The sequence below is a fragment of the Haliotis asinina genome, chromosome 5 (genome assembly GCF_037392515.1).
Source record: "Haliotis asinina isolate JCU_RB_2024 chromosome 5, JCU_Hal_asi_v2, whole genome shotgun sequence".
Taxonomy (NCBI): Eukaryota; Metazoa; Mollusca; class Gastropoda; order Lepetellida; family Haliotidae; genus Haliotis; species Haliotis asinina.
In genome coordinates this window covers 25,171,179-25,186,929 of record NC_090284.1, presented here as the reverse complement: position 1 = coordinate 25,186,929, position 15,751 = coordinate 25,171,179, and the positions used below count along the sequence as shown (strand labels likewise).

The 15,751-nt window shown below is 38.5% G+C and overlaps 1 protein-coding gene across 1 annotated transcript; it reads right to left on the bottom strand.

The window, feature by feature from the left end:
• Positions 1-7,117: 7,117 nt before the first annotated feature.
• On the bottom strand, positions 7,118-15,681 carry LOC137283653 (uncharacterized). Its single transcript, XM_067815261.1, has 6 exons — positions 15,561-15,681; positions 15,134-15,330; positions 12,554-12,784; positions 10,834-11,594; positions 10,524-10,591; positions 7,118-10,056 (listed from the first exon to the last, which is right to left on the bottom strand). Exons 1-6 carry the CDS (start codon positions 15,583-15,585, stop codon positions 10,019-10,021), a joined length of 1,320 nt encoding a protein of 439 aa, XP_067671362.1. The 5' UTR covers positions 15,586-15,681; the 3' UTR covers positions 7,118-10,018.
• Between the last annotated feature and the right edge of the window lie 70 nt (positions 15,682-15,751).

The following is a 15,751-nucleotide window of genomic DNA, read 5'->3' as shown; positions in this document are numbered from 1 at the left end:
GCAGCTTCCGTTCCTCGGTGTATACTTACTTGTCTTGAAACGATATTTTTTTAAAACGTCATACAGCTGTTTCCGGAGGCATCACGAGGCATCACTGTTGTCATCAGTGACAATGTTGTCTGATACAGTTTGATATTTGGATTTGTAACATATATTCCCGTTGTTGACTTGCCTTTCCGTGTGTTTGTGTCCAGTATAATGGGCGGGACAGGATACGCTGACACGGAGCTTCATAAGTACTTGATAGTGTTTCACAAACACATGTTTTCGATATAGCTGGACTATTACAATTGAATTATTGATTTTTTTGTGTGCGTGGCATTTATATATACACAGGCGAGTGTGTTTGCATGCGTGAATACTCCCTTGACAATTGGTGACAAGATTCTAGATGCTCTATTGTATACAGCTTTCCGCACAACTTGCTAGCAACAATAAAGAAGGCTCAGAGGGTTTAGACCAAGGCTTTGCCATGATTCTATTTTTGTCACAACTCTTTTGAGATGGCGGGTTAGCATTGCACCTAAACAAGCTACATAACATACCAAGGGTACATTTAAGTAGGTTGTTTAAAATATTCGCAGAGTGAATGGTTTAGTACACACAACAGCCTATTTCATCGTATGTAGAAACAAAATACGTCTAACAAAATCACGAAAAGTGGTTCACCTTAGAAAATTCAAAATGTACAAAAAAAACCAGATCGATCACAATATGTTCAATAAATCCAGGTTAAAAATTCAATAGAATGTGTATAGCTCTATTTGAAGACAAACAGTGACAATAGTAAAGGTTTCCACAATACGTTGTAGGGCATGAGTAGCCCTGTCTGTGACGCCGCAAACCACTACACAAATCCATCTTAGAGACCTGTTTGTGGATTGCCAGTTCGACCCAACTGGGTGTTCGTTTATCAGCACTGTTCATCTTCGGTGTCATTTTCAACAAAACGTGTACCAGAGCATTTAAACTAGCGCCGGTGAAGAAGTTCCAGGGTCTTGTCTGTTGCATAGACATACCCTGATTGAATGATACAACAACCTTGTCGTCGACAGAGATTGGTAAATCCATGGCAGAAGGAACCGGAACAGAATCTGGAACACAGTTAGTATCGCCAACAGCGGTCAACTCAAAATCCGCAATACTGTGAACGATTTCCTTCAGCAACTATGATGAGATTGTCTGCAACCACGGAAACAGCAGGTTAATGGGCAAGTTCAGACGACAGAAGCAGGTTGGCATTACTACTGCCGATCAAACGAAGCGCTACTATACGCACTGTTGCTGGCCACATTCCTGTGACCAATCTGTCAAATTGAAAAGGAGCCTCAGTGAGCTTTGGAACCCGATGAAATCTACACTTGCTTTCTTTAGAATGAATAAGCATCTTAGCAGCAATATTCCAGCAATATCACGACAGGGACACCAGAAATTAACTTCACACATTGTACCCACGTTGGGAATCGAACCCGGGTCTTCATTTTGAACTTTTCATAGCACAAAGGACTGTGAGGACGGGGAGGTATTGCGGTTCAGGGACTATGAGACAGACTGTATAACGACTTTTAACTTTTGTCGTAATATGTCTTTAATCGTGTTGCAAGCGACAGAGGTACATATTACAGGTGGGCGTGGATCTATATTTATAGTACTCACATATTGTTAGATTGCGAAACTACTCTCGACTGGGGTGATGTGTATGTATCATATTATGAAGTCTTCACTGAGATATAGATGGGTAAATATGATAAGTCCTTGACGTAAGAGTCAGTGATATCACGGGCTATAAGTTGTATCTACGCATTCATTGTTTGCACTAGATGCAACCTGGCTCTTATTTTTAAAAAAAAATAAGAAGAAGAAGACGATGACAAGCAGGTATCAAGCTATGTCAACGGTGCAATGACTATAAGTTATAAGTATGTGGACACTATCATTACACCCTGACGTCGGATGGCAGAGCTGCAGAGATCTTAATCCCAAATACCATTACGTGCTTATAATAAAACTGTTTTAATCTTACATCGACAGCTCCCCCAGGGTATGGCATGTATTTTAATACATACACAACACACTTAACAATTCATATAATTTTAAGAATGCAATTTGCTTATCACAGCGCGCTACAATTTTGGATTGGCGTGTTTTATTTTTAAATCAACATCAAATATTAAATATAGTATTATCATTTGTTACTGATCGTTCAAAAAACAAAGAACCCTCTGATGAAGTCAGATGCATGAGCCACAATTTTACATTACTGGAAACTGGATCATGATGACCAGGTGCGCGATATGATCATAAGTTTTATTTGTTTGTTCCAACTATATAGCGGCAGTCTGTAAATAATCGTATGAGAATTAGACAATCCAGTGGTCAATAACATGAGCATCAATCTACAGAACTGGGATATGATGACATACGTCAACCAAATAATCGAATCTCAGACAGTCAGACAGTCCAATGATCAACAACATATAGCTGGAATATTGCTGTGTGCGGCAATATTAAACTCACTCACTCACTTGGCGGTACCATGCAACTCAACATTGCATAGGGTCAGTCACTTGTGCTATTCTTTTAAACATACACTCCACGTATAACGAAAACCACTTTCCAATCACAGAAAGAAAAGAATATCCCATTCAAAAATGGGGTAGAGTATGTTTTCGAAGATACCTGTCATAGTTAGGAAGGGTCGTGGCGGTTCATGTTTTGAAATTAGCACAGGTGGTCATTGTGTTGACAAAGCCTACAAATCCCCACCCGGATTCGTGTTTACAGACAGGTTTGTCGGTGAATGGTAGTGTTAACGGTTAGAGGAGCAACACTGTACTTCGGCTCAATATGGAGAGGTAAGTCTATATGCGCAAACGGCAAACAAGGAGTGGAGACTGGAGTGATGGATTATCACACAACAAAAATCTTAGTTCCATTCTGTCACTCCAGATCAACTCCCGACACCAAGTTATGTGACTCTTACCACGTGTCTTTAAATAGATCCTGGCGAGAACGTCTACCCGATCTAGGTTGTTTACACACACGTTTGGTATGAATGGACTAGAGGACGACGAATTTGCGCACTTTTAGCTTCCTCGGAGAATGAGATAGACTACTGACTATTACCCAGGCGTGTAACATACAGGAGGCTGATACCTGTTTCATTTTCAAGAAGTCAGAACACACATGGTCTCCAGGCATACAGCATGCCCAATATTTTTTGTCTTTTCGACAAACCTGAAGCCAGTCCGTAATTCAACTATACCTACACAGCGAGTTCTTCTCACCAACTGTGGTATTTACAAAAAAAAATACATGGACGTTTTAGACACATACGACTATTCGTCGACTGCATTATCTGAAAAGCAACCAAACATCCCTGTCAGTTCCTAGCACGCCTGTTTATGTCAAAAGAATTCCGAACAAGCATTTTATCTGTTTTGAGGGGAGTTGAGCTTTTGTTTTTGTTTTTACACGCGACAATATTCCAGCTATGTGGTGTTGGTCTGTAAATAATAGAGTCTGCAGCAGATAATCCATTGATCACCATCCAGGCAATTGGGATACGATGACGTGTATCAACCAAGTCTGGGAGCCTAAATACTCGATCGTGAGTCACCTCTTACGACAAGCATGTGTAACTCAAGACCACTTCTAACCTTGATCATCACAAGTAATACTCAGGTGAAAGTGGTTTAGTGTATATTTCAGGTTATACGAATCTGAAAAGTTGCCACCGGGTGATAAAATCAGAGACAAACGAACTTGTTCCACCAAGAGGCGATAAATGGTCGCCCATCCTCTCCCTAAGCTATGCATCGTTTCACACAATCTGACCTCCCGGGGCCTGTTTACTTTGTGAATACTTTTGTGTAAATAGAGATTATCATGAACTGGTTCGTGCTAAATAGGTGCTACCTATTTCGCGTTTTAACCACGGGACGTCACATACTGACCCATGTTACCATGCAACTAAGTAGCCATGGCAATGCGACCGGCCAATAAAATGAAATCAGACGTGAACTTGATGAGCCATTACGATAAAGGGCATACCGTTAAAGTGGAGACAGCACGTGGACGGTTGAATATACCTGACTACTCACCGAACGTTGGAACACTTGTGGATGGGGAGAAAAAGGAAAATAAACAATAATTCTAATTAAAATACATATATTTTTGAATTTGAAGTTTACCCTACCTAAAGTGATTTATTGACATTCTGTTCTTAACGTTTGAAACTCAAAACTACACCGTAACAAGCAGTTGTCATCAAGGTGACATAATCCATCGCCGCAAATTATCAAACTTAAAAAGTAATGAAAGTGAAGGTCGTAGTATAAGAAGGTCGTGGTTTAAGATAAGTTAAATGTCAACAAAAACATGACCAGTCAACCAGTCTTGATATCTGGCCCTGTAGCTGTTTAAACACACAAATATTTTCAAGACTCACTTTGACCTTGACATGAATATCATGGTTTGTGAAATATGCAAAAAAATAGTAATAAAGAAATAGGTTAATGTCTATGAAGAAACTTCAGTGAACCGTTCTTGAGATATCTTGCTGATAATCCTAATATGCTGAAATCCTCAAAGTGTCGCCGTGACCTCGTAAATAACGCGAAGGTCACCATAATCGAATGGACCCTTCGACTTGCTTAGATGAAGCACGGTGTCAAAACTGAAGAATATCCAGTGAATGGTTCTTGATGTATCTCGCTGATACGTGCAGGTTAATGAAATCTTCAGTGTAGCTGTAACCTTGAAAATTACTTGAAGGTCACCAAAATCAACTGGGTTCTGTGCCTTTACCATATGAAGCTTGGTGTCACATACTGAAAATACATTGAACGGTTCTTGAGATATCCCCCTGACAAGCTCACTATGCAGGTTAACATGCTGAAATATTCAAAGTGTCGGTGTGACCCTGAAAATTAAACGCACGTCACCAAATCGACTAGGCCCTGCGCCTTCCCTACACCAAGCTCATCGTCTTATAAGAAGAAAATCCAGGGAAAGGTTCTTTAGTATCTCGCTGACAAGGGTGTAACGTTAAAGTACCATCGTGACCTTGAAATGACCTTTCGCATACTGTGATGAACGTAAGAGTCACGAATGAAAAGAATCTATCTGTTCTTACGATATTCCAAGTCGTACGTACGTACGGAGCCTAATAATATAAACATAGTTGTCGATCACTTTGTGTTCCAGCCTCCCAGCACTTACATGTTGTGAAAGAGGGAGTAAACGTTTTCAACCGGCAACATTGAGGTTGTTTGCCTTGACAGTGTGACAAAGCACGTTGTATATTTATTCATGTATTTCAATAACAAGACCTCAGGCCCACGTACATATTACAAGTAAATATTTACAATTGGTGCTGCATTTAAAGATATGACGATCGTAGACCGACAGCGTCCTTCACAAAATTTGACAGGCTTTTTTAACAATGAGATATCAGAGGACTCTAACATTCTTACAAGAGTCTCTCTGTAATTAATAGTACCCACGTGTAAATAAGGAAAATATTTAGGAAATATGATAGACAGGACGACAAAAACTGAACTTAATTTTCAATAACATTAAAACTACATAGTGGCCAAAACCGGATGGTTTTTTGTCCATACCCTGCCTCCTATCTGTATGTTGCATAAACCTGAGTTCGCCACTACTAAACAAAGTAAGCATGCGTGCATATTGTTTCCGTAAACTGCTTAGGTATAGCTCGGGACAAAAGTGACATTTTGAACTCGGCATAAACGTTTAGTTTGGAACAGTTTCACACCCCAGAATACCATGTCTGTATATAACAAGCTTTAACCCCAAGCGTGAATTCGTTTATGAAGCAATCCACATCATCAACACCTTGGTATTGCCACACTATTCCAAACCCTAGAGAACACAATAAATGATCAATATGAGAAACCCAGGTTTCCCTACCAGCTGCATCTAAACCTACTAACATACTAACACTGCTTAGGACAAGTTGTAAATTTGCAAGGAAACGAAATGCATAAATGTCGGTGCAAAAGCAGCACTCCACTGAGGAAGTGAAACGAAGCCATGTAATAGCGACGACACAACTTTTTAAAATGAAGACAAATCAATTTCCTGTATATCTTGGAAAGTTCGATCTAATTTAAATCAGATCTTTATCCTCGCCTCTATAACTAAACGTTTCGAGGATATACCGTTACATGTGCAGATCAGCAGAACACATTACATAAGAAATTGCCTTTCCTGAGCACTGGTTGAAAGACAGCTTCCAGTCCTGACTATTCTTTGATTAAATTATGTGATAAAGTTCTTTATTTGAAAACTAAACAAACCCAAATCTGAATAAATTCATTGGCGTTTCAGAAATGACTGAGGAGCGTTTTAATACTTCAGACGTGATATGGACAATTTCTTCCGTTCCACATTCGCTTCATTCTGGAGGCACATGTTTCGAGGTTGCATCGTCTTATTATTAAAAAATTATTCAATATGATCTCAATTTCGATCTCAGAACGGGTGCCATCAATGCCCGGATGAAATGACGTTCTGAAACATGTGACCTGTATTGGCAGGTGCTGATGCAGATTTTTTAGAGGTAGGGATGGGGTTGTACGCTCACAACGGGGAATGGGTTGGGGAAGAATGCACACTTCATTTTCCCTTCTTTTTGCGAGAGTTTCAATGGTCCTTTAAATAAACGTTTCTGACAAAAGGGGACGTTCGCAAACACATCCCCCACCGATCCCCCTAAAATAGGCACGACCTCATATCATTTCGGATAGCGTGAGTTAAGATCCGGTGGTTTTACTAAATCTTGGTAACGATTATAAAATTGTTCATAAGAAGTGGTATATGTATTTATATCTCTATGATGAAACCATTCCGCATGGTAACGTAACAATAATCACAGTCCAGGCAAATCTTGGATTTCAACTCACGATCCAGGTGTACAGTTGTGTCAATAAGATTGGGCAATCCGGGGCTTTTCTGCCAAATTAAAATCAATGTAAGTATAATGTGTTTCGTTCCAATGAACATTTAGATTTCTGAAAAGTAGGCAAGTTACCCTTACAGTTCGGATCAGTAAGACGAGCGTGGTAACTGAAACAAGGCAAAACCTTCAAAATATTTAAAAATATTTTATTTCTTGTTTACATTATCACAGTTGTCAATATACATATATATGCATGTTTGACGCCGTAATATGTAATCAAATGATACATGGCATGAACTGGAATGTTCTTAAATTAAAACAAACCGTAGTAATACAAAATGTCAATGCCGCGCTACTACTTTCTGTCACCTGACATACACAGATAGAACGCATCGATTAAGCCTCCTCGCAACTTGGATCGCATCAACTAAAGATACCTTTACCTGATAGCCAAACTTGTTTCAACCAATGGCCGCCAGTCTTCCATAATCGCGGACCAATAAGAACCTAGGCTTGATTCTGTTGCTGCACGCTCGAAAATTCGCGCCTTGAGTGGGTAATTTGGCTGGAAACAGCGCGGCTTGCAATGTTCAGACCATCGAGGGCGTGCCAGCTGAAAATAGCTTTCAGTCAACACCGTGAACCAACCTGTCTGCTTCAGCATGGTAAACATCTTAAGTGGAGTGACATGAGGCATGGTCAGCGAACATAGGTAGTGCCTTCACATCACATCTCCGTTAAATTTACTTTGGCTCACAGGTTTGCTTGTTCAACACCGCACTCAGAGATATTAGCCATATATGGCAGCGGCCTGCAAATTATGAGTCTGGGCCAAACAATCCAGTGATTAACAGCATGAGCATCGATAGACGCAATTTGGATACATCGGGGCACTGGTGGCGAAACGAGAAATAACGTTTTAACATATCAAAATGTCTGTCGGAAAAAGAATGCATCCCGTTTCAATATACTGAGGTACATAATTCTTTAGAATATCTTACCACAAAGTGTCAAATCAATTCAAAATGATACAAAGACATCTTGTTTTATGTCAAAATCAGACGGACAAAAAACAACTAATTTAACATACAACACATACATATTATGAGTATTGTAACACTTAAGGGAAAGTTCTATGTATGGTCAACTTCTTTATTGCAATGGGTGCGACGTTTCGGAGTAGGTGCTAACACTGCTCATCAAAACAACTTCTAACATGCCTTTCAAAGAAATAGCAACAATTGCTCCATACCGGGATGAAGAGGGATGGACAGTTGGGTTGGGCACAGCCAAATTCTCTTTACTATACGTCTGCAGGTAAGTAGGTAAAACATAATGCGTACCTTTCTGCGACCTCAGAACTGGCGTGTTGCCGTGTCTTCTCTAAGTAACGAAGGACTCTACTAACGTACCTGAAGTCATATTGGCACTTGTCTGAAATTACATAGCGCAAGCGACTGAGACACAGCTTTCAACGCTTTCTGGCAGTGGAGAATTTCCATGAATGCGCGTTGAGCGACAGGGTGAATACCAACATTCTGCTCCGTTGAAAGTAGCACATTGAATGATTTGACGTGACAAATTAAGCGGTACAAATTTGAAAGGGGATTTATTAGTTTTGTACTGTTAAAGAAATAAGCTGCACGTTGTTTTCTAATTTATGAAGTGACCATGGTAACGTTTCCGAACTATTTATGTTTTGGGGCCAGCTTTACAGTTACTGTTGCGTCCAAATATTCAACATACCCAATTTTGTGATCGGTCTCACTTTCCCGTGATTAATCATTAAACAATATCTTTATTTAAGTGTGACTGTCAAACACTCCCTGAGTGCCACTTACACAGGTCTTTGTCTGGCAAATGTGTTGGCACACGTTCCTGATTACAGAACAATTTCGTGAGGACGTCTACATCTATTGAGCTAATGTACAATTAGAATATTAACAATATTTACAAACAATTACTTTGAAACCTAAAGTATGAAATATTTATGAATATTGTTGTTCATGTATAAATATATTTGTACCGATACGCTATGATTAGTTTTATTAAGCAACAGATTAATGCAAGATTACTGGCATATGGCACAAACCCTGCAGGAAATGAAAGTAAGAATTCGTAATTTGATACTTTTAAAAATTCTATACACCTAAAAATAGATAAAAATATGAACACTGGTAAAAGTCAAAGTTGAACACTATCACAGATTTTTCCACCAATTTGATAACCAAATCTCTCCTAGACAATACCTTTTGATTCCCAGAGCCTCTTCTTCATAAATACTTGCATTTCATTTTAATTAAGAAGTGACCACAACTACAGGTAAATGAGAGTCATGATATGTCTTCCATTACATAAATATTAAAAATGACCTCCTTAAATATATTTTATTTATTACAGTTACTGACAGCACAGATTTTACAGATATGCAGGTTCAGATGGTGGAATTGCATCTTATCTCCAGAGGAAATGTGTCATTTACATTTCTTTACTGCACTTTGAATTTGGCTCCCTGTGAGAGAGCAGCAGCATCTATATACTGCCTTTCCCGCCAGGAACATCCCAATGGTTGAAGGTGGTTCTATAGGAAACTAAACCTGCTGGACATGCTTCACTTTTCTTTCTTCACTCAATGATGGCTACATCTTCCATGATATTCCTGTAGTTGTCTGTGGATTACAGTCAACCAAGGGTCCATAAATCCCCCCATGGACAATATACACAAGGTAGGAAAACTGCATATTTCAGTCTGATATGTTAATTCACAAATTATCTACTTGAACCACGTTATTGTTATCCTAAACGAAAACAGGTAACTGGTATCTTTCAGTATAATGTGTTGAAGATTCTTGTATGCACAACTTCCTTTGTCTTTCTTGCTGTTCAGATCTGCTTCCAAAACAACAGTAGGTGAATGAGGGAGCTTCTAAATGCCACTAAGCATATATAGATTACGTTTTGACATTGATGGCACTCTTAGGCACAACCAACTTTGATCTTCTTGACAGACTGATGGTACTTTCTTAGTGGGTGTTAATTCTCAGTACAAACACAAACTGTACTGTTCTCCCTTGTCTCATGGGTTCTTTATCATTTCACAATGCAGCAAACCAGCTTACAAGGGGAATCTGAAAATGAAAGTTAATTATACATAAAAAAAGTATTTTGGGGATTTAATGAATAATATTATAACATTGAAGTTAATAATTCAAAGACACTGTTAACAATGGTTAGAACTAAAAGTAGGAACATTTGTGCTTAATATTGTAACTATGAATAGACGTAATGTAACATATTGTAACAAACATAAAGTCATATGTGGAATACAATGTTACATACTCTGCCATTATTCCTTTCTCAAATTGACCCCTGGGGCCCGTTTCATAAAACTCTCGTAAGCCTAAGATCTCGTAACTTTTCTCGTAGCATTTGTACCTGGCATACTGTAACATAGGAGGTGCAAATGCTACGAGGAAAGTTACGAGATCTTAGGCTTACGAGAGTGTTGTGAAACGGGACCCAGATCAATTAAGGGATTCATAATTTGTTAATATATGATGTGTTTAACAAATTATTCAATAAGTAACATATTTACCTGGGAAGACACAGTCTGAGTCATGCAGACAAGACACAGCCCACTCACAGAAATCTGAGTCACTGTACCTGTCAGAGGAAACAGGCCCATAACATTGTTAACAATTGTTAGCACTTTATCATCATTATTAGAAAACCATACATTATTAAAACATTGTAAGATCAAAACAGAAAGTCAAATATATAAAGGTGAACCATTTTTAAAAAGTACCTGTAAGGTATATTTTGTGAATTTGTGATTTCAAAAAACTCCTCAATCAGAAATCAGATTCCATCATTAGTGCAGAAACATCAATTTTTCTCAGTCTCACCTGAATCTCATAGCCCCTCTCCCATCGCTAAGAGTCATCTTCTCCGATTCCAAAACAACTCCATAAGCTGAAACCATTTCTTCCAATTCAGTAGTGTTTCCATCTTTAGGGATACCTTCAATCTGTATCACATTTGCACCGACAATTGTCCAAGAATCTGTGTATTGTAACTGAGGTCTTTCCATAGTCGTCACATCACAAATGTCTGACGTCACTGTTTTCTTTGAGTCTGTCTTACCACCATTTGAGTCTTTTACGACTGCTTCTACATGTATAGGTTCCATATGAGCAGGTACCTCTAAAATGTCCTTCACAGAATTAGTTTCTTTATTGGTAATTTTTTCTGTGTGGCAAATCACATCCAAATCTCTCATGGTACTGTCAGTATGTATATCGGTGTGATTATTCTGAGAATTTGCAGAAGCCTTTTTGGTATCACTTCTGTTCTTATTTTCTGATTTTCGTTTCTTCTTTGACTTTCTGTCTTTCATTGGTTCAAATACAATGTCTCTGTTAGTTACTTTCTTGCTTAGACTTGGTGGTAATGGTGGGAACGTCCTTCCTGATGTAGTTGTATTGTTGGTATTCGTGTTAACGTTACCATGAGGGGTTCCTCCAAGTGATGGGAAATCGTTTTTAGATTGAACATCAAACAATTTTGTATGTTTCGGTGGTGGTAGAAAGGGACGACTCACCATTCCTCTCTGTGAAGGCAGCAGGATTTCTTCCTGATTTCCATTCTCTTCATCAGACATGAAACACTAGAACACATCACTAGGGATGTTACCATTGTTAAGACAATGAACAATTACATTCATGTAGTACTATCAGAAATCAACAATAATTCTGACACACTTACTTCAAACATACTAAACAGGAGTAGTTTACTGAACTGACAATGAAAATATAATACAAATAGTCCAAAATGAGTCTCAATCAAGTCATCAATGAATTCAGTCTAACTTAGTTTCAGTATTATTTGTTACACTCCCCGAGTCCAGCAAACCCTTGTAGGTTTGTATGCCTGAACGATTCTGAATGCTATTTTCATTAAGATCGCTTCCTAGTGCATACTACAACTCTGTCGACAGTGAGTAAACAGTCACTGAAAATAGCTTTTTTGTTAATATACAAGGATGTCAGCTTGCGGAACTATTGGCTGATGGCAATCATGTCTTCATAGATCCCAATGCATATATACTGCTGGTCAAACACCTGTGTTTTATGCGGATTTTCGTTTGATGACAAATCTGTGTCAGTGACTTGGGAATTTTGTCATCAAACCCTAAACAGTGGCACTGTGTGATTGGTTAAATCCATTTGGCAGTCTCACATGTGACTGGACGGTCGCTCAAAGGTTACCTGACACGACTGCACTGAATTACTTAGAAGTGAGGCATAGTAACTTATTTAGAAGATAGCGTCATGTTTTCTCAGACTTGCAGGTGATCTTGAGCAGGGATTGGAAAAGGCATGGGCCATGAGCTATTTTGCACATTAGAATGAAAAATGGACCCTTAAAATTTGAAAGTTTACTATTAATACAAGGGCAGCGACCCAGTCTAAATTCAGAAAATGGCCAATAATCCTGAAAATGGCCCATTGTCAAAGATCTCTCTCTCCGTCCTTGCCAGAGGTTTAAAATATTAAAATGTCTCGGCTTCAATTATTACTATCTGTCTTTAAAGAAGAAACTTCTGCAAGCAAACTCTCAACTTACATCAGAATCATCAAAAAGAGTTGTTCCTGAATCTGATGAGCATGTAGAACTTCCAAAAGGATACTGAAATGGTGATTCTCCTGGTGACCCTATTGAAAGAGGCCTATCTGTACTGGCAGGGAATCTTTTAAGCTGCTCTGCTTGATCAGCTGCATGCTGGGTCAGCATGCGTGCTCTTCCTCTTCCAGCACGCTTCTTGGTCGGAAGAATATTTCTTAAATCAATGCTAGGCTGCAAATAAATACAAGTTACAACTGTGAATGAAACAGCAAACATGGCACTGCCAGCCCCCAAAATAACATTAAACAAAATGTTAATCACATCTTTCACAGGGTGTATTTCATTGTCTACATTTGATGTGCCACTCTCACAGGCTATTTGATCTGTGTGATTCTTCAAAGGCATTTAGAAGTTGGCATAGTAATACAAGACAAATTTTATGGATAGCAATTTCTTGGGTTTATTTTCACGACTTTTCGGGGCTTATCCTAGCCCCCTCATCATGATAAGTCGTGAAAATAAACCCAAGAAGTTGCTATCCATAAAATTTGTCCTGTATTATTTGATGTGTGGTTGAAACCCAAAGCAAAAATTACCTAGCTAACTATTCTTCAACACAAAAAACATTAATTATCTCTTCATAGTTGAAATATTTGTGGGAGTAACATTAACTGATGCTACACATAACAATGACCTACAAAACTGAAAATGCAATCACCATTTTTGTCTCTCATAAACCCATTTTGTACGCAATGCAGTTGAGTTTTGCAACTCTATGCATGACAGTAAAGATGTTATTGACCATATGCATACAGATCACAAATCTGTCACTAATAACCAAGACATCACATGTATCATGTTGGGTTTTGTAAATATATGCTCAGTTTTTCTGCATCTGCATTCGATCGAATCAACAAATACTGAGATGGTAACATGGCTGGAAAGTGTCGTTTGTCTAAGTGCAAAGCAGGACGTGAAACTGACAATCTGAGTTAGCAACGGTTTCCATCTGAACAAAATGGTTGCAGTTTGTTTGTAATCAACAGACATTGTAAGATTTATGTTGGCAAGTGTCAAGACCACCGTCTGAGTAATTACATAATGTAACGAGCCATTTAAGGTGTACAGCCTGATAGGTGTACAAATGGCATGTGGTCAGTGATTGAAGTTGTGTATAACAATATATATAATATAATATAAAATATTAAGAAAATGTAGTATGATAATATAATATTACATATTATTATCATAATACCCAGGCACAGTAATGTTACCATAGAAATCTGGGGGAACAGATGGAACTCTTTCCAAGTTCTAAGCAAAACATCTAAAAAATTCAAATGCATATTTCTTTCACTACATGTTACAATTAAAGCAGTGCAAATGAAATGGTGCAACAAGGTTTTTTCTGAGGTTGCACTTGATGCTAATACATCTCTTAAATCAAGCCCTGATGTATATCACTCATGTCAGACAACCTGGCAACTCCTAGAAATATTTACTACCATGGCTGCAAATACACACATTATTGCACTGACCATGTTAATTATGTGTAAGATATATACAGAGCTACAGATAACGTTTTGAGTCACTTAGTTTCAGACTCACTGTGTTCCTCTCAATTGAGTATGCTAAGTTTCCTTTGAGTAACGTAATAAATTATACCCAGCTCACTCAAACTCAGTTGATGATTTTACCATTTTCCATAAATTGTATAAATAAATTTCAATGTTAGTTTACATGTTTGTTATTTATATTTGATCTGTAATATGAGAAACAATAAAAAAGACTGCATGTAGCCACGTTAATAAATATTTGCAAAAGTTACACAGATGCACAGCTGTACCTCTGTATATACAAGAACGAAATTATACTTTTCCAATATTTGTCAGTCATTGGCATTTATGTAAACAACCAAGACATTTCCCTGGCTAAAGGTCAAGTGCGGGATTTTAAGTGCTGACACAAGTGTAACCAAGGACTGTGTAGCAAACGAAAATGTATCAAAATGATATCCTATTTATTGTACATAATTGTAAGGCAGCACTCAGAAAGAGTTCACACCTCTTACCGCAACACTCATATACTCTTTAAAAAAAGAAGCGGATAGAAAAAGAGTGAGTGAGTTTAGTTTTACGCCGCACTCAGCAATATTACAGCTATATGGCAGCGGTCTGTAAATAATCGAGTCTGGACCAGACAATCCAGTGATCAACAACATGAGCATCGATCTGCGCAATTGGGAACCGATGGCATGTGTCAACCAAGTCAGCGAGCCTAACCACTCGATCCCGTTAGTCGCCTTTTACGACAAGCATAGTTGAACGAGGTCAAATACACTAAACATGCCCAGGACCATGCTAATTGTCTGTCGTACAGACCCTGAAGCAAATATATCCATGGAAGCCCATGCAAGTTTAGAAAATGTGGCAAGTCTAGATTCCCTTATCTGAAAATGAAGAAACCCTCAGGGCACCATTTCTTTTTAACTATGAACTTTTTTCAGTAAAATATGTACATTTCTGAGACTAGTTGTTAGTCTACCATGCTAACTGAATAGTTCAAAGGCAATGGACCCACCAAAACATTAGCTGGCACCAGTGTTATTCCGCGAGGTAGTCTTGGTATAGAAATCTCTGCTTTGGTCTTTCCTCTGCCATAGCAGTTTGTCAGAACTAGAGCCTTCACTGAAGATCTCGTTTCATGGCAAGGGGCGCAAGTTTCAAAACTATCGAGTTCCAGATGGTTTTGAAGACGTTCTAGGGTGAACATGGCATCTGTGAAAAAAGCTTTAATGAATTAGTTCGCTTCATTACAGTCACATGATTGAAATTTTTCATGACACAATTAATTCTATTACTGGTCCTAGAATCAAAGTCTTCATAAGTTGTAAAATCAACTTCAATTATCAAGACAGGCGAAGCCAAACTAAAGTCACATTTGAACTTATGTTGAGGCTAGAAGCTAATGATTATTTGTGCAAGCAACTTAATATTTGTCCACCCACATATCCTTCCAAACTTGAACAGCATGAACAGAACAGGTCGGCTCTGTCAGGCGGGAAGAGGTCGTACAAATGAAAATTCTATTTGGATAAGACGAGCAGATGATTCTTTCGGGATTGAATTGAAACAGACGTAGGGGTTGGTTAATTCATGCGGACCCGCCAATGAAATGGCAGGTTACAAACCTAGTCAA